Source organism: Melanotaenia boesemani, chromosome 22, assembly GCF_017639745.1.
Source record: "Melanotaenia boesemani isolate fMelBoe1 chromosome 22, fMelBoe1.pri, whole genome shotgun sequence".
Taxonomy (NCBI): domain Eukaryota; kingdom Metazoa; phylum Chordata; class Actinopteri; order Atheriniformes; family Melanotaeniidae; genus Melanotaenia; species Melanotaenia boesemani.
In genome coordinates, this window is record NC_055703.1 from 22,564,730 (window position 1) to 22,583,625 (window position 18,896).

The following is an 18,896-nucleotide window of genomic DNA, read 5'->3' on the forward strand; positions in this document are numbered from 1 at the left end:
TATCTTGCAAATAATAAATGTTTTACAGATTGTGGGAGGCAGAATAGTAACACAATGAATAAAATGATTTGGTTTGACACTACATGGGGAATTTGATAAAAAAAAAAAAAAAGATATTTCTGGTTTTTGGACGTATCTTAAATTTTCTGCTTTTCTGTGCCTCTGAGCATGATTGGGAACGTGAACTACGCTGATTCAGACATGTTTCTTTATTTCGACCTTTCCCAGTGAAAGCTGTCAGCAATGACCGCTGTGCACTGAGACGGGACCAAAATATATATCTACTTTAAGATTCTGTTCAAATATGAGAAGACAGTAAAACACATTTGCAAACGATGTTTAACATCAATATTTTTGTGATGTATTTATCAGTTTTCAGGCACAGTTCTTAACAATAATGCCTCATTTTGAATTAACCCTCGCGCTGTAGGTGTTCTGCATTTACTTCTGCTTTGATTGACGGCCTTGTAGTACTTTTGACTAAAAATGTTTATTTCTCACTGACATAAACTAATGTTGTTATTATCTCAGCCAAAGCCACCTCTTCCACTAGAAACCTAATGTATTGTTTCTGATCATTAAGTATTTGTGCTCTAAAGACACTGAATGACTTTTTTTTTTTTTTAATGAATGAATTTCCGGAAAAAATGAATGAATATTTCTCAGTTTGTTGTTTTACTTTTCATATCACTGTTTTTTGATTGTATAGTTGCAGTAGGAGCTGTAGGGAGGCCAAACTAAAGCTGAATTGTGAAGCTATTATGGAGAGACAGTATATTATAGGAGCAAAAACTGTTCAGTTAGCAGGTGTTTAATGTATAAATGTCCTCAAAGACAATTTGCTGAAATGTAAAACGATCAAAATAAATATGGACACTCATTTTCTCACTGGTCCTATTTCTCATGCTTTTATCTGTTAATATTGATTCACCACATTTGTCTTTTGACCATTTGACTGTAACAATTCAAACGGGGAATCAATAATCAAGAAATGCTTTCTAGACAAGAGACAGGAGACTAAATCAATATGAAACGACCTAATTTTCTAAAGATATGTTGAGCTCACATACGGTAGGTGGGATTGGGGGCTGCAGACACATTTTATTTGGCATAATTTAATCGAAATAGAGACATAGGGGAAGAGGATATGGTAGGGGCAATAATTGGACCCCTTGGAGTCTAGATGTTGATGTGAAAGTTGCGTGAAAGTCAGCCCAGAGGGGAAATTGCAGAACAGAAGAAAAGCCAAACAGCAGATAATGGGGGGGGGGGATTCTTCTTTTTGAACTCTAAGCTTTATTTAGTATTACTGGATAAAAAGTAATCAAGCATCGCTTTGAAAGCTGCAAAGACTTGTGTGATGGATTTATCTCCTTTCTTTCATAAAGGATGGTCCACTGTTTCTTCTGCTAACAGGAGATAAAGGAAGCACTAAAGCTCCTGTTCTTAGCAATTAGAGAATTCAAACAGCTCTAATCACAGTTACTTGAATACTTCCAGGTCATTTTACTCAGCTACCCTGTAAGTAGTTAAGAGACTAATCAGCTGGGTCCCTATAATTAACCTTACTTTAAAATGTTGCTCTTTGCTTTATTGGACAGGGTACTTTCATTTACATCTGCCAAACAGTTTAGAAATAATAGCTCTTTATACATATGAGTGATATATTGTATACTGAAACATTTTGAATAGACAAATAAACATATTTGATAAAAAAAAAATACAAAAATTAATAAATGAGGAAATCATGAATGTATGGATGACTTGATAGAGTCCAGTATTTTTTTTTATTATTTATTTATTTATTTATTTTATTATTATTATTATTTTTATTTATTTATTTATTTTTACTCAGCATTCATTTTAAATGGACTAATCTTGAAGAAGACCTTAACACTGACTGAATCTGTAGGGAGTCCCTGTATGTGCTGCATTTTACTATCCAAATATTAACTAGCCTAAATATATTTTTGAATTAAATACATGTAAGTAAATTATTGTCATGTCATGTCAAGAGTGCTCACATTGGTTAACATGGCTTCTATTTGTTCTGCTCCTCTCACATCTGCAGTCAGTCAGTCATCACTCACCTCCTTATATATTCTCACTGGCTTAAGCACATTATTGTTGTACTCGTCTTGTTATATTTTCCCTTTTTTGTCACATCTTTGGTTTTTTTTTTTTTTTTTTTTTGAGGTCAAACACATCTCAACTTAGTTTTGATTTAATGTTTGGTAAGTGGGTCACTATAGACTTTATTATTATTTATTTAAATATATTCAGAAGCAATTACATCACTGCCCACTACAAACCCATGAGCAACATTTTGACTGTCAGAATGAAACATTCAGTCATTTTAAAGAGTGTTGGCAAATGTGGATGTACAAATATTTGATTTAAACACCAAAGTTCAAGTTTTTTCTGAGGCTGCAGTTCAGTGCCTGTTCATTGCAGATGTCCTGAGTCCCCCTCATTTCCTTATATTTTCTTTCCAAGCAGCCAGAATCTAGTTCTTCATCCTTTCTTAAGTCTGAGTTTGGAAATTGCACACTTTTTCACTCATCTTTAATCCAGTCTTAAATACTAACAGACAGCTTTCAGAGGAATGTTGTGGTAAGCCATTAAAGTGTAAAAAGGCTCCTAACTCAAGGGATGAGCCAGTGTTGTTTCTACACATTTCAAACAGAGCAAGTCCTCCAAATAAAACTGTCTTTGAAAATCAAAAATATACTAAAAGTAGATTAAAATATAACTAAAATTGTCATGATCATGGGCTGTGTGTGGGTCATGTTCGTGTTCGTGTTTTTGGGTTATAGTTCTGGTTTTTGTCATTAGTTTTGGCTTTAAGATCATGGTTTGGGTTTTTGGTTTTGTCATGTTAAGTTAGTTTTTCCCTTGTGTGCTCTGTGGTTTTTGTTTCTGCCTCGTTAGAACACCTGGTCTAATTATTCATCCACTTCACCTGTTTCTCATTACTCCCTCTGTTTATATATGCCCTTGGTTTTCAGTTACACCTGGTCAGAGCCTTATATGTGGTATATGTTGTATGGATTATCCCTGTCTTGTGTGGTTCCCTTTCTTGAGTTTTGGGAAATAAACCTTGTCAAATGCACCAATTCTGCCTCCTGCCCTGACTGCCTGCAATTGGGTCCTCACCTCCACTGCAATTCATGACAAAAATAAGCTAAAAGACTAAAGTACACTTGCAAAGCAGCTACATTTTGGACTAGCTTCAGGTGAACCAGGGAGGTCTGGTTGAGACCAGCATACAGCGCAATATAGCATGATGTGATAAATTCATGAAACCCACAGTCAAAATTTTTAAAAGATAAAAACTATTTCAGTTTTTATTAATGCCATAACTAATAGAAACTGTATATCCCTACAAAACTGATCTGTCTGTCAAATTTAAAATCCCTGTCCATTTTGACCCTTAGATTTGTAATGTTGGGTTTTACAATGTGTTGTAATAAACCCAGATCATTAACTCTGTTTTGTCTGTGTTAAAATTAAAAAATCTTAAAAGCCATCCATTCTGATTTATTTAAGACGCTCCATTAACTGAATCAGGTAACTTTGGTAATTTTATTTTAAGGGCAAATAAATGTATGTGTCATCTGCATAAAAATGGTAAGAAATGGAAATTTTCTAAAAATGTTGTGAAGCGGGGGAAGATAAAATGACAATAGAACTGGGCCAAGTATTGAGCCTTGGGGGACCCCACAGGGCAGTAAATCTGTAGATAAGGAGAACTATCCCAGCCTTAAAGAAAAATGTCCAGAGTTGAGACATGAACCACTGAATGGCACCTGATACCTACACTGTGCTCTAACCACAACATGACATGTGTGGTCATCCATGTCAAAAGCCGTAAGGTCAAAAAGCACCACAATGGAAGAATCACCAGCATTTGTAGTAAACTTAAGGCCATTAAAAATTGTGTTGTGAAAGTGTTGTGAAATGATTTTAAACCAGACAGAATTTGTTCAAGAATATTATGTCCATTTAAAAAACTCTGTAAATGTAGGAGTACAAGTTTCTGTAAAATCTTGGACGTAAAAGGCAGTGTTGAGATTGGTGTGTAATTGAATAAACAAATTCATTCAGATTTGCCTTTTTAATTAGGGGTTCAACAGCTGTTTCTTTAAAATACCCAGGGACAACACCTGAGGAAAGATGTTTACCATATTATGAACAGAAGGTCAAATAGTCTCCAAGACCTTTTTATAGAAACAGGATGGGACAACATCATTATGTTTAGATGGGGATCTTGTTTGGAGCTGAACAGTCTTTTTGGAATACAGTCATTATTGGTGCCATTTTTCCCTTTACATGCAATTGTCCCAACCAATGGAGGTCTCATATCTTTTAACATAATGTTAAAAGACATTTTAAGTTGTATCTTAGGCCTTTTGTTTTTAGCATCTTGACATTTAATTAGCTCACTTTTGCCGTTTCTTTAGATGCATCTAAAGAGACATCAACAACATAAACATATTTCTATAAATCACTGTGCTCATTTCAAACTTTTCTGGCACTTTGGAGTGGAAAGATACAGTATGAAATGTTTAATAAAATTCAAACCCTATTGTGTTGATTGGAAATGTCATTCAGGTAGCAATAATGTCTTTCTAATATAAGCTCTGTAAATTGGCAACAATTTCAGTTTGCAAACAAATTGTTTGAAATGATATAATGAGAGACACTGAGCTGAAACATTTAAATATCTGCAAATGTTTATTCAAGTTCAGAAACAAAAACTGCATTGTGGTGAATGCGTTAAACATCTTACTCAGCAGACATTCTCAGCATGGTGACATTTCAACAGCTTGAATGTCACTTGTGGCATCTAATTAGCTCCTTAGATGTGACTGAATCAGGCTGCCTGCCCCATTAAACCATTTCATCTGCTTTATATTACATTCAACATGAAGATTACACTGACTTTTTCTGAAAGAGTCATAGTAATTGTTCTCATCAGTCTGTTATTATTCTTAACCATAAACACACAAACATGTCACCTCTAACTGAAATACATAGTATGGCTTTTCAATTACTGGACCTAGTGAAACTACAAATAACAAGTTCAACAAATAAAACAAACTACTGTGTAACACCTGGTGACTGCAACCAGTTGTGTTTTACACTGGAGTGATATTCACTTGGAAGTGAATTAAAACTGTGAATCACAACAAGAATCATTCAAATTGCATTATCATGCATAAAAAATTACACATTATTAAAAAAGAAGTGATACATCTAAATGAATCAAACAACCTTAAAGTAAAGGCTATTAGTTACAGATCAAATTAACCATTATTCTAGTTTGCACTTTCAACAATGAATTCACTTTTATTGCTGCAATGATAAAAGCAATTGTTTTATTTCCCTTCGGATTTCTTTATTACCTTTGACCAATACTGTCAGTGTCATAACACAAACAAACCTGGGTAACTGTCTAAGGGACAGCTTATTAAGTCAACATATGAAAATATGAAGAGTAACAACTGAGTAATTCCAATTTATATATATTGTGTAGTTCTAGCAACTGCAGCAAACTTCTTTCTGGTGTTTCACTTCTTGCATGATCCTAGCATTTGGATTCTCTGTTGGGATTAGCATGACCATGATTTGTTATTTTTTAACAACTAAGCTATGCTTTAATTTTAAAAACTGCTAGTCACTATAGAAACCATCATGCAAACATCCATCTTTGGTAGTTTGTTAGATCATGTTCATTTAAACAAGCAGAAACAATAACATGTGTGACTACATGTGTAGCATTTACGTGTTAGAGGTACTAGATGACAACTTGGCAAAAGATATAATTTTCCTTTTAATGTTGGGATTTAAATGAGAGGATTCATATCACTTCCCAATTGGTGTGTTGTTATGTACAGGAGATGGTAAGCCTAGTTTAGCAAAACTGAAAACAAAACAATATAATTTTTAAACTGTGTGTAGCATAAAACAAATTAGATGTACTGTTAGTCGGCTTTGGAGGTGCAAATACAGTGAGATATTATACCCATGGTTTAATATTCTAACAGAATCACATTTATGTGTCCAAGTACTCTAACCCAAATGACCAAATAGTTTGCTTGCTTATGCCCTTAAATAAGGGTATTGTCTAAAACTATCAGTTCTACAGGCAGACAGAGGGAAGTACAACTCATAAAAGTTTAATTCTGATGTATATTCTGTCACAAACCACAAGGTCCTGAAGGATATAAGAAGTTATGGAGTTAATGGACCAGTGTGCAATGTGCAATCATGTGACATTTTCTGATTCATGCTTTTCTTGCAAAATCCATCCAGTTTCTATTCTGCTTCTATGAATTTATTACTATATAAAACTGTTAAACCTGTGCAAATGATTTGCACAAACATCTCTGTGCATGATTTAACTCTAACAATCCAAGCACCGATTCCTAAACTAAGCTCAACGGTCTGTTCCAGAGGTTAAAAGCTCAGCAAAAAAAAGCTGTTGGTTAGTAAGAAGAGGACGAAATTGTTGCATTAATAAGAGAATTATTATGTAAATTAAAATTATATACATATGTATGAGATTTCACCGCTGAGCAGCCTTATTGAAGGTTTTCACTGGTCTGATAGCCCTAATAGCCCTAACATTTGTCTGCCCAGAGGATACAGGCCAATAAATATGATGAAGTTTATGCATAGCAGTGGTTACAGAAAACTTCCAAACAAGCAGAAGAAAATTAAAGGACATCAAATCATCCAAGTGTAGCCCAGTGAAAAAACATACAAACGTCACATAGCAGCTTTTTAACAGAACATGCATAACAAAAAGCAAGTCACTTGATTTTAACGGCATCAATCAAACACATGTTTAAACCCAGGGGGTGTTCAAGCTTTGACCCAATTTTCCACCTCAACGTTCACGTGAATATGTATGAAGACATTAAATATTCAGCAAACACAGTGGTTACATCAGATTAGATTGATGTCTGATTGCTTCATGTTCCTTTTAAGGTTTGTCTTTCTATGCAATTATAATCGATCCCTAACTTACATTAAATCAACAATAACAATACTTAAAAACAAAGTAACAGCATAAACCTACAGCTGTACAGTATAATTACCATCTTCTATTTTAATACATTTTTAGAGTCCCTGCAACCCAGGGGCAAAAACCAGACTGTTGCTGTATACTTTAAAAATAAATAAATTGAAAAAACAAAAGAACTGATTCTTTCACACCTAAAGTAAACACCACATTTTAAGGTGTGTTTTAAAGGACACCACACATTCACTGCTTGTCACTTCTCATTTAGCCCTGACACATGATAACTTTTCACACTTGGATTTCTCAAGCCTGCAGGAAAACAGAACATTCAGGGCTTCCTTAAACCCATCACAGCTTAACCCTGAGTTTACAACAAGCCTCAGGTTACATGTGGTGTGTAACAGCCCATGACTGATGTGCTCTGTCCATGATAAGCAAACATCTTATTGAATTTGATCAGACAGCAAACAGTGCATCACCCTACTTTTAATTAGGATTTACACTCTTGATGGACTGATAATGAAGCAGTTTGCTTTATCTGGCAATTAATGCCGACCAACAGGAAATTGAACTTTAGGTCATTAAAAGCTGCTAAAATTTCCTGGTATTTGCCTTTGAATTATCAACTTGGTGTCCATATATAAATAACATCACTATCTTTTTTTTGTTTTTACATTTTTCCATTTACTTTATGTGGCTTTTAATAATATCAAGAACTGATCCACTTTCATTGTCAATGCATATTCATTTTTTCAGGGGACAAGCCTGAAAAGAGATTGGCATGTTATGATGTGAATTACAAAGCACTCAGCAAAAGTTTAATCACCCCCAAATACCTATCAGTTTCTAATTCAATAAATGTTCTAATTCACTTCACCAAGTAAGAAAACACTGATGGTAAACCATTCATATGAAACCATTACAAAAGAATAAACTAGATTAACTCTCCGGTCAATCACGGGGTAGTATGGGTTGTAAATATCTGGATTCAAACACCCATTTTAGCTCTTTTGCATTCAAATCTGGTTTCCATTCAGTAAGACAAGATAATAAATTGCTGGTAATGCTCAGCAACAGTCATGTAGCACCAACAAGGCGACTTTGTTGCTGAGCCACAAAACCAGAGCCATGAAGGACTGAGGTAAATGAAAATATAACAACATATCGGTCTTACGTAAGAAGCCGATGATGAACACAAATTACATTCATTCACTGTAGCAGACATCACAGCGTCTCTTGAGTTGGTCATTTTATAGTGATCCCAAACAGATTCCATGTTACTGAACATGCAAAGGTATTTACTTAATCTTGAAGAGGACCCTAATCTGAAGTGATCTTTTGAAATGATGCAAACGAAATGTCAATCAGACGTGTCCTTAACTGGTTTTTAGCCCAAAAAAAAACACAAAAAAAAAAATAAATAAATAAATGCCACATAGTGTCACTAGAAGGTGTCAGTTTAGGTTTAATCACTTGTGGTTGTGATTCAGCAGATCCCAACCAGAAAACAAATGTCAAGGATAGAAAAACAACTATGAAGGACATCAACAAAATTAAAATGGAGAGAGCTTCTCTTCAGGAATTTTTACACAAATCTATGGTAATATTTCTATTTCTCAATTTATCTGATGCCTTTCATATAAATTTGCCTCTTGATCTCAAATATAGCAACTTTTATTTCTATTTTTAATCTACACTTTTTTTTGCAAAAGGGTATGTGTATCCATTGGTTTAGTTTTAGATCAAAGCAAGCCTGTTTTTATTATATTACTATCCATATTTTCAGTGTTGGCTGGACAATATTTGGGATAATATAAAGTTGCATGACGAAAAAATGAAGACATTTAAGTTGTAGAAGTATATCTGCAAACTAAGAAAAGTGAAACAATTAAATTCATAAAAATATACATATGAAAGTGAATTGGACATCAGTTAAAACTAGATCCAGTCTAATGTGTGTGGGAGAGCGTTTCCTTGCTCATCAGCTTCCTCCTGCATATCGATGAGCCTGATGGATGTTCAGTGACAGGGATGCTGCTGGGATCGATGTGGGGAGCTCCTGGGAGTTGACTCTCCAACTTTTGCATGCTAATATTTTGCAGCCACAGCTACGCAGACATGGAAAGTCACGATGGCAACATTGTGAAATTGAATTATTTAAAATCTAAAACTGGAGGGAATAGAGTTGAGTTCAGGACATCGATTCATAACACTGCATTGTTAAATGGCTTGCGTTATTAGCATGCTCACTGGAGTCATGTGCAATCTTATAAATCAATGAATGTTCTTTTCTTTATTGTTTTTAAGCTACATTTTCTATAAAAGTTTAGTACAGGACTAAGAGAAAAGAAGAATACTTATATGCTGTGACTCATTATTCCATCCTGACCTGCAAACATCTGCAATATCTACATTATAAACATCCTTTATAATAAATAAGATATTTACTCAATCATTAAACAATGGGTTGTACTATCTAAAACACAAGCAAGGCATGACAGTGACACATGCTGGAAAACAAGAAATATTAACAGCAAATCCAGGAGCTCAACCGCTAAATAAATACATCAATGAATTAAAGACAAAGTAGTACTGTCCATTTTTTTCTGCCAGTGGTTGTCCTTCAAGACAGAAGATCCCACAGAATCAAACATCTCCCGCTGCTGACGTGGGAGATGCGGCGTTACGAGGAGTTAGGTTAACCTACTGCCCCGATGCCCTGGCTGCTCTCTGCTGCTCCAGCATTGACCTGAAGGCAGGGGACAACATGGCGGGGGACATGGCGGGGCTGAATGGTCGTAAAGGGTACTGTGTATTCTTGCCCGGGACATAGACACACTGGAAGTATCTCTGGCCTGAGAAGAGAGTGAAATAAGCAAAATAAATAAAATTTCTCAATGCAAAAACACATAGATTCTACTTTTGATCATTTAGTACCACTATAAAATAACTGTTAAATAATTATACATGGAAATATATTGAAAAGTATATAAATTAAAATAGAAAGGCTGGATGGGAGGGCCAGACTTGTGAATGGGGGGGGCCTTGCCCATTGGGGTAGTGCTGGATTTTTGTTCAAGACCAACTATTTTCTCTCTTGCTTGTTGGAACTGTATAAAGTCTGTTCTTGGCTTACTGTAGTTATGGCTGCACATCTTCCACTGCTACGTACTGAAATCACTGAAAATATTTCCTGTTTCCCTGGCAATATGTAAAGACATAAGGGGTGGCTCAAGATTCATGCAAAGTTCTGTATTATGATGAGAAGATTATTGTAAGTTCATCTACATTTTTCCATTCTGATATGCTTGTGGAAATATTAAGACAGGGCTGTCATTTAATTTCACCAACTCTTACCTGGTTTCTTCTTTTCAGTAATATTTTCTTCAGCCACAGGCTCTTCTGCAAGAAGAAAGGTAATACAAACTAAAATAAGAGAATAATCTGTGATTGTGTGAAACAGACTAGAAAGAGGAGGAGTGTCGACATGCTTTGACAGAGGAAAAGAACAAAGGTGTTCTTGTTTTTAATGCCAAGCACAGTGAGTTTTAATAAGCACTCTTCTGCCATTTCATTCTCCTGTTAAAGAAAGTATCAAAATTTTAATTTGCTAAAAATGACTATATACTAGAGAAATAGAAGAGAATAGAGGAGGGGTGGGGGTGTGGGGGTGAGCTATTTCTTTAATGTGATTTAAATGGTTCTTTTATCAAAATATAAGCCAATGTTTATTTGTTTACACAAATTCATTAAAGACAGCTTTCATGAAACCAGATGAAGAAATCAAGTATGAGCTTAACAACAGTCGGTTAAATGTAGATGATTTTGGTTTTCCTTCTTTATAACACAGAAATGGGTGAAAAAATAAAACATGTTTGGTGAGGATCATTTGTATATTTATCATCTGTAAAAACAGGTAAAAGATGAGTTTTTGCACGTTTTAATTTTCTTTTTTTTTATGTATGCTTACTTTTTAAATACACATTTCTACTTTAGCTTTGCATTAGTAAAAGAGTTATGAATAGAAAGTATTATTTACTGTTAATAAAACACTTCTTTGAACTTACTGATGATTCTTCAAAGAAGTTTGGCACAAAATGGAGACCTACAACCCATCCTCCCTTTGAAAGATTTTACCTTTTAGGTGGATGCTCCTTTTATACCCAATTGTGACACCCTCACCTGTTTCCAATTAATCTGTTATTGTATAATCCGTCATCATACCATAACTCCCAGATTGTGCATTACTTCCATTAAATGGGGTTTACTCATATTGTAATTATTTATACTCATTTGAAATGTCATGGTTTTCTTTAGTGTGATTCATGAATTAAACTGTTTTTGAAAATCATTTCTGTATTTTACGGTTGGCTTCATGGCTTCACTGGTGTAATGACAACTCACAAAGAAAGATGTCTGATTGTGGTGGTTCTATTTTAAGCAACATCAATATGCCAAAAATAATATATATATACATAAATGGTTATTAAATTGAAGGAAAGAAATGCAATAAAAATGTTTTTATGATCACACCCTCAGAAATGGGAACTGCAGTGTCAGATAAAAGAAAGTGTGGTGACACTCGGGGGCAGTGTTGATAATCCACTGAATGACTCAATATGAACAGAACACTAATGCCCCAAATTAATGAGTTCTAGTTTCAGTATTTAATCTTAATCGAGTTAAGTATTATTGATGCTAAAAGGCCATAATCTCTTCTTATAATTTAAGATAGTTCATAAAGCCCATAATCTCTTCTCAATCAGCTCATCTTATTAAGTTTTAATTTTTTATGCTCCTCTTGCCATAAAGTAAATGTCTCTTCATATTGAGTTATTTAGTGAAAAGAGAAAAATGGTGAGAACTGACTGAATACCTCACGGCTTACAGGAAGAATCTCTTTTCCTTTTCCTTTATTAACAACAAGCATATGGTATAAAACATTATTGTCAGAAAATGAAGCTGTTTGCTGTTGCTGCAGCAATCATTAGGTAGTTAAGACCTTACAAGAAATAATTTGAATTATTGTTTTGCTTTTCACTCAAGAGGTTAAATCTGTTCTTTCAAAAATTGAAAACTGAACCTCAGATTAGGTCACATGTCCAGTAATCAAACATACCTTTATTAGTATGTATTGTATTTTATGTATTACATAAAACCTGTCTCATGTCAGGTTATAAATTTGTCACAATACAAACTACCTAAATTTCTTAATCTAAAAGGGAAAAGAGGCACCATAGATTAGGATGACAGCAAATACAGGGTTAATTCACCCACCACAAAATAAAAAGCAATAGCATAGCTAAAAGTACTGATTAGTGTTGGAAACCATGTGTTATTTTATTCTCATTAAATCGTCTAGGTAGCCTAAGCAAAACCCAGGAGGATACCAATCAATTATAATGATTTCATTGAGGTTTACACCAATTTACACCTTCAACTACGGGACTTCTGACAGCCAAACTTAATGATGCATAGCACCTCGAGGAAAAGTGACATCAGCTGCCAGAAAAGCTTTGAGTGTCTGAAGTTGTCAAAAGAGCTGATGAAGCCATGCATAAAACATGATTCACAATAAACAGACTTCTGCATATAGAAATCTTTCATGCTCCTGCATCTTACGAGCTTGTGGTGGTCGTTTCTCTTTATCTGAATTTAAAAGAGAAAAAAGACTAGTTGAATAATGCCAAATGAACACACATGAGATTTCATTTCTGAGTGTATTTTAAGTCCGTACCTTCTTTGACAGATTTCTTTTCAGCCTTTGCAGCTTTGCCTGTGAGAGACGAGCCCTATTAAAGCCTACCAAACAGCTTGCCATAATTATGGTTTATTCAATATTCTTGCAACATTATTCTCCCTCTGTGCAATACAGCATGACATGTCCCTAATTACAGCTTGAGCATGCATTAAACAGCCTGTTTAATCACATAATCTGTGTCTCTTTCCAACGTATCTTTTTCTTAGAGATGAATCTACAGTAGAGCTTAAACATGCTTCAGATACATTTAATTGACTTAGCCTTTAAAGCTTCAATGCAACCCTGTCATTTCCAGCTCTGTTTTAGACTTAAGGTACTTTGGGTTTAAGATATTGATCGGTCTGAAGAGTCTCTCTGGATTTTCCTCAGAGCCAACATCACTTTTATAGAACTTGTTTCCCCTGCTACAGCAGAAGCCTCTATAACTTATAGAGGAAATAGATTCTCTTGTTTCATGAGCAGCACTCCACCGGCCTCGTGCTAGGTTTAAATGTCGTACATGAACACTTTTTTATCAAAAGAACATTTTTTGGAAAACTTTCAAGACAACAAAACTCTACAGTAAAGTAATGCAGAATAAATGATCCTCAGAAGATGCATCCTACTTATTATGGCTTTTTTTTATCAAGTGCTAGATTTTCTATTTCCTGTGAAATATTTTAACACATGCACCTTCTCTTGTTTGTTTGTTTTTTTATTGTGTTCAATATGTTCTTTGAAGCATGACCCTGCTCCACTTTTGGATCCTGAAACAAGATCTTTTCCCAACCAGGTAGTTTTAGTTACAATCTGCATTTAAAAGCAATGACATTAGAAAAAAAGAGGTTTAAATACATTTTTGAACACATATTTTGATATTTGCTACACAAAGACATGATCAGCTGAACACAAGTCAGTATACACAGTGAAATAAATACTTACTTTTTTTCTCTGCCAATGATTTTGATCTTGTCTTAGCTAGAAACACAAGGAAACACATATTAATAATTGTTGGTTTAAGGCCAAACAGTAACATCGATGTAAGAATGAGTTGCCTGGTGCAGATGAAGATCTGGCAGGCTTCTCTTCTCTGGCCTGAGTTGTTATATTTGCCCTCTTGCCGACTTCTATCCTCGTCCTGAGACTTATCCGCGGTGGATGAAGCTCTGCAGCTGAATCTGTTTAAAGTGTATAAGAATAAGAACTTTCACACATCTACGTCTACATACAGGTATTTTGAAGAAAGACCAACAATTACTGTAATTTAAGCTGGTATTAAACCCATTTGTGATTAAGCAGCTGGATGTGTTAAACTGAGAATAACAACAATTATTGTTGTGCATTGTTGTGTATTATTGTGCATGGTCAGAGTTTTACCTTTCTTTTCTTTAGATGCTTTGACTTTCCTCCTGACAGCTGATGCTTCAGAGTGGAACAAAAAAACAATTAGTTTCCAATCATCTCCCCCATCTTTGAAATAAATGACAAATGATTTCATGCAAATGAAACCATGTCGGTGTGTGTTGTTACCTGCATGTTCAGACACTGATTTCCTCGTCTGTTTTACAGCTGCAGGAGCTAAAGTAATGAGGGAAGAGCTGATTACTGGCTTGAATTATTTCTTTTCTAAGTACAAGTTCTCGCTCTCATCAGGCAGGGTTGTTTTTTGCCTGTGTGTAATTCGATTAAGTAACAGAAATTACATTTGCAAACTTGCATTTCTTTGAAGCTGCAGCAGATTTGGTACAATTAGCTTTATACAAGCAAACACTGCAACTAAATATTAAAAGAGTTTGTACACACTGTGCTCAAGCTTTGAGGGTTCTTTCATAAAATGTTTGCTCTAAACATGAAAAGGTGAGTACATCTTTTAAAAAAAAAAGCTTTATTTATCAGGACAAATATTTAGAAAGTTGGTCTTTATCAATTTTTTAAGAAAGACAAATACAACTTAAGATTATTGTCATTATTCATTAAACAGAAATGAAGCCAAACTTTAGCAGTAGTGTGTGAAAATCTAAGTAAACTCCACAGTTTGACAGCTTGTAGAACCACGTTCAGCAAAAACAGATGCTGCAAATCTCAGGGAGGTGGTTTGATGCTGTGTGTCAATAACACTTTGATCTCTTCAGTCCAAACATGTTCCAGAAGTTTTTGTTCAGATGCAACTTTAACCTAAGCTGTGCTGCTGCTCTTCCAAACACGCCATCCAGCCAGCCATTTCCATACCTGCTTATTCAAACGCAGGGTTGCAAGGGGGGGCTCTTCTCCCCGCAGCTATTAGGTGAAAGGCAGAGTACATCCTGGACAGGTACACGCCATATCTGATAAGTCTATTTTTATTCTAACTGTAGTATCATTAACATTTAAGCTGCTAACTGAGGCTTGTAGAGTCTGGGATGTAGCTCTTGGGTTTAGTAATGAAATAGTGGATGGTCTGACTTCAGGATGAGCCTGCTGAGGTGTCCACTCCTGGAAAGATTGAATGTTTTCCCACTTGTGTGTAATCCTTCTCACTGTAGAATGACAAACTCCAAATGGTTTGGAAATGGCCTGTAACTTCTCCCAGATTGATGGGCTGCAACAATGCCTGTCTAAGATCATTGCTGATGTATTTCCTCCTTGACATTGTGATAAGACACAGCTAAATGATCCAGAACAGCAAACTGCCAATGCTCACACTCATCACACAGTAGACATGGTGGTTTTTCATGCATTTCTACATTGTCTCTATATTTCATTGACACTGAATAATGTGTCATGTGTTGTTTATCTGAGGTTATATTAGCCCAAACTTGGAAAGGATCAAGTCATTTTTGTTTTTCTCATTTCCTGATGTTTTACTTTTTTCATGTGAATGTACAGTCGGCCAAAATTTTCTTTACCTTTCTTCACCACAGGTTGAATTTTTCTTCTCTCTTTTTTTGCAGCTGGTACTGTAAAACAAACATGTAAGAATACATATACACACATATCAAACATTCAATTGGTAAATATTCCTATTTTCTCATTTTTTAACATTTTTGGTGAAGTATGTAAATTAAATTTAAATTTTGAAATTTAAAACAAAGCACAACTGGAATTGCTGTATTTTTTGTGTTTTGTTTATGTTTTTTAACAATCCGCAAGAGTATGTTGGCTAAAACACTGAATTACCCAGCTGTAAATAGGAATTACCTTTCTTTGTTTCATCTGTGGATGCTGCAGGCTCTGAGGGGATAATTGCAGTGAAATGACCATGGAGAGTTCATTTTCCTTAATGGATGCATTCATAGCACATTGTGTCATTGTGTATTACTGTTATATGCTGCAGCTGTAGTTTGTTACAGGGAGTATCACAGTTATTTAGTAAATTAAGCATTAAGTCTTTCTGGAGAAGCATGCAATACCTTGTGCTGAATCAACAGCCTTGGTTTTCTTCTTTGCAGCTGAAAATGACAAAATATGCTATAATTACGGGACATAGTTGTGCATATAAGTTTAAGTCATTAAACAGTTTCTACCTTTCTTGGTGGAGGCAGTCTGGACCTCTTCTACAACTGTCTCTGGTTCTTAAAGGAGGAAAAGTTTCAGATTTTAATGTACAATCTCAATGATTTAAAGGTTTGGACAATATTACTTTGACTGATGCTGTATATGCACACATAATATTTAAGCATTAAAGTTTTTTTTATTTTTATTTAATTTAACCATTCAAATATTTATTTGTTTAACTTTTTTTTTCTCACAAGAACATTGGAAAACACTCTTCAGACATTCCTATAGCACACAAGAAAGTGCTGGAAAGTGATGGACTTGTCTCTGAGTGTCTGTTAAATCCTCTGGAAGAAGAGTGCTGACATGTTGTAGGGCCACTATGGATACATTTTTTTTTCCAAGGTTGAACTTTGCACAGTGGCTGCTATGTGGTTATTCCCAACGCCCCCTACAGCAAATAAAATCCTTATCCATTTCTCAATGTTGGCTTCTGTGTATGAATTTTGCTTTTTCTTCCTCAGGCTGCATGGGTTTACTCTGGATACTCCGGCTTCCTCACACAGTCCAAAAACACATATATGTTAGGTTAACTGGTGATTCTACATCGAGTACTAGAAGGGACAATGCAAAAAAAGCAATTTTCAGTTCAGGGCAAGTCTTCTACTTGTTCTTTTTGGGGCAAATTTCAGATGACGTGAGTGAAAACACATGTTTGATAATCTAAAACAATTCAAATATCAGTGTTAAGCTGGCTATGCGTGGATCTGTCTAAAGTTTTGATAATGTTATAATTGATAAACTTTAAAATATTAAGCTTCATCTTTTTTTTAATTTTGGGGTGTTTGGAATGTATTAAACAGCCTTGATCTGTGGAAATAGCAGAAAAAGGCCCAAGTTACACCTTTGGTTCATGTTTAATTATAGATTTTTACAGAAGCAAACTCTTTAACCAAACTGTGTGAGACAAACCTACAATTATTAGTTCAAACATATGGACTTCAAGGGGTCATTTTTTTATTTAAATTACAATCAAATCAGCATTTTGAACAAAACAAAAACCAAGTTTAGACTTTAATTATTTCCAGTTTGCCTTTCATTTCTACAAATACAATACTTTTAACATGGACTCTGCTGCTTTAGCATTTAAGGCATTCACACATCTGTATTACATGAGTTTATTTTAGCATTTATACCTAAATTAGTATCTAACTCTAACCCTGGGGTTCTCAAACTGGGGGTCGGGACCCCCATTTTAAGATACATTAATCAAATAATTGGGGATTTTTACCAGAGCTCTCAAAATTATTAGTGAAGAGATAATCTTATTATCTTAAATTAGCACCTTCATTTTTTTTTTTTTTTTACACATTAACAACTAAGCTAGTACACATGCCATTTTAAAATTCTAAATTTTACATTTTGTAGGCATGTAGATGCCTTGTCACAGCAGTAAACCAACAAAAAACACTTTATCCTCCTTATTTATGAAGATTCTGACAGTTGTCCAGCCTTATATTTAGATGGCTGCAAGATGACCCATCTGATACGTCACACAATCACTAAGTTGTCAAGTGGCAGTGGGGGTCACGAACACCAATGTATGTTATCTTGGGGTTGTGCATGACTCACAGCAAAGTGAAAAGCTTTGGACTGTACTGTGTTAGGTGGGCTCAAGCAGTCTGCAGTGTAACACCATCATCCATAAGCTCCTGCATCTTTATAACCACCTAACTATCCCTTTGGTGACGATGATGTTCTGAATCTTTACCACTGAAAATGCAGTAATGAATTTCATGTAATGGTATGTTTCCATAATGAAAAGCAGATGTAGGCATCAAACCATTTTCTAGCTCCAAAAGTTTTAGTTTTTTTTTAACTATATATATTTTGGAAGTTGTTTGATTGTTATTTATTAATAATATATACATCAGATGTAACGGATGGTTGTGACTTCAGCAGGGTATGTTTTAATCTAGTTTCTAGATTTCTTCCTCACCCTGAACTGGAGCTTCAGCAGGTTGAGCTTCAGCAGCTGGAGTCGGGATCTCAGGCTGAACTTGTTGTTCTGACACCTCCGGCTGTTCAGGCTGAACTGGTTCTGGTTGAGGAGGCATCACTGGCTGCAGAGGTGGCTGATAGGGCTGATACTGTGCATACAGGGGCTGCATCAGAAGTGGAGGAGGTTGTTGTTGCTGATAAGGAGGCTGTATTGCAGGAGCTCCCGGATGGACAGTTAGAACGGGAGCAGATGGAGCTGAAAATAAGAAAAGTAGTTTTTTTTCTTGCAGCAGAAAAGGTGGAAAAAAATGTGTTAACACATAATTAAAACCGTATCATGAGTGTTACCTGTCATGGTTGGAGGAGGGTACGGGTTGTCTGTGACTATGTGATGAACTGGAAAAAAAAGATATATTGAATTTCAGCAGGTAAAAAGAAGAAATCTGCAATGCTAAAGCACACAACCATATGCAAGTTTTAATATCCCTCAGCTACTGTTAAAAATGGGTCCCGGGGAATATTTTGTATTCTGCAGTTCTTTAATACTTACCGTACCATCCAGGTGGTGATGGGCAGTAAACTGGTGCAGGTCTGCAAGGACTGACTGCAACAAACATAAACCACAACAAGAGTTTATTTATGTAATATAAA

At 35.2% G+C, this 18,896-nt stretch overlaps 1 protein-coding gene across 1 annotated transcript in view; it reads right to left on the bottom strand.

The window, feature by feature from the left end:
* Positions 1 to 4,724: 4,724 nt before the first annotated feature.
* Positions 4,725 to 18,896, bottom strand: part of LOC121633251 (titin homolog) — a 33,145-nt gene continuing 18,973 nt past the window's right edge. Inside the window, exons 15-29 of the mRNA XM_041975108.1 lie at positions 18,796 to 18,849; positions 18,594 to 18,641; positions 18,244 to 18,501; positions 16,274 to 16,321; positions 16,160 to 16,198; positions 15,948 to 15,980; positions 15,656 to 15,706; positions 14,301 to 14,348; positions 14,148 to 14,192; positions 13,826 to 13,948; positions 13,713 to 13,748; positions 12,768 to 12,806; positions 12,653 to 12,679; positions 10,388 to 10,432; positions 4,725 to 9,885 (exon numbers count right to left, since the gene is read on the bottom strand). Coding sequence (XP_041831042.1) covers positions 9,734 to 9,885; positions 10,388 to 10,432; positions 12,653 to 12,679; positions 12,768 to 12,806; positions 13,713 to 13,748; positions 13,826 to 13,948; positions 14,148 to 14,192; positions 14,301 to 14,348; positions 15,656 to 15,706; positions 15,948 to 15,980; positions 16,160 to 16,198; positions 16,274 to 16,321; positions 18,244 to 18,501; positions 18,594 to 18,641; positions 18,796 to 18,849 — 1,046 coding nt within the window. The 3' untranslated portion in view covers positions 4,725 to 9,733. The remainder of the gene's footprint in view (positions 9,886 to 10,387; positions 10,433 to 12,652; positions 12,680 to 12,767; positions 12,807 to 13,712; positions 13,749 to 13,825; positions 13,949 to 14,147; positions 14,193 to 14,300; positions 14,349 to 15,655; positions 15,707 to 15,947; positions 15,981 to 16,159; positions 16,199 to 16,273; positions 16,322 to 18,243; positions 18,502 to 18,593; positions 18,642 to 18,795; positions 18,850 to 18,896) is intronic.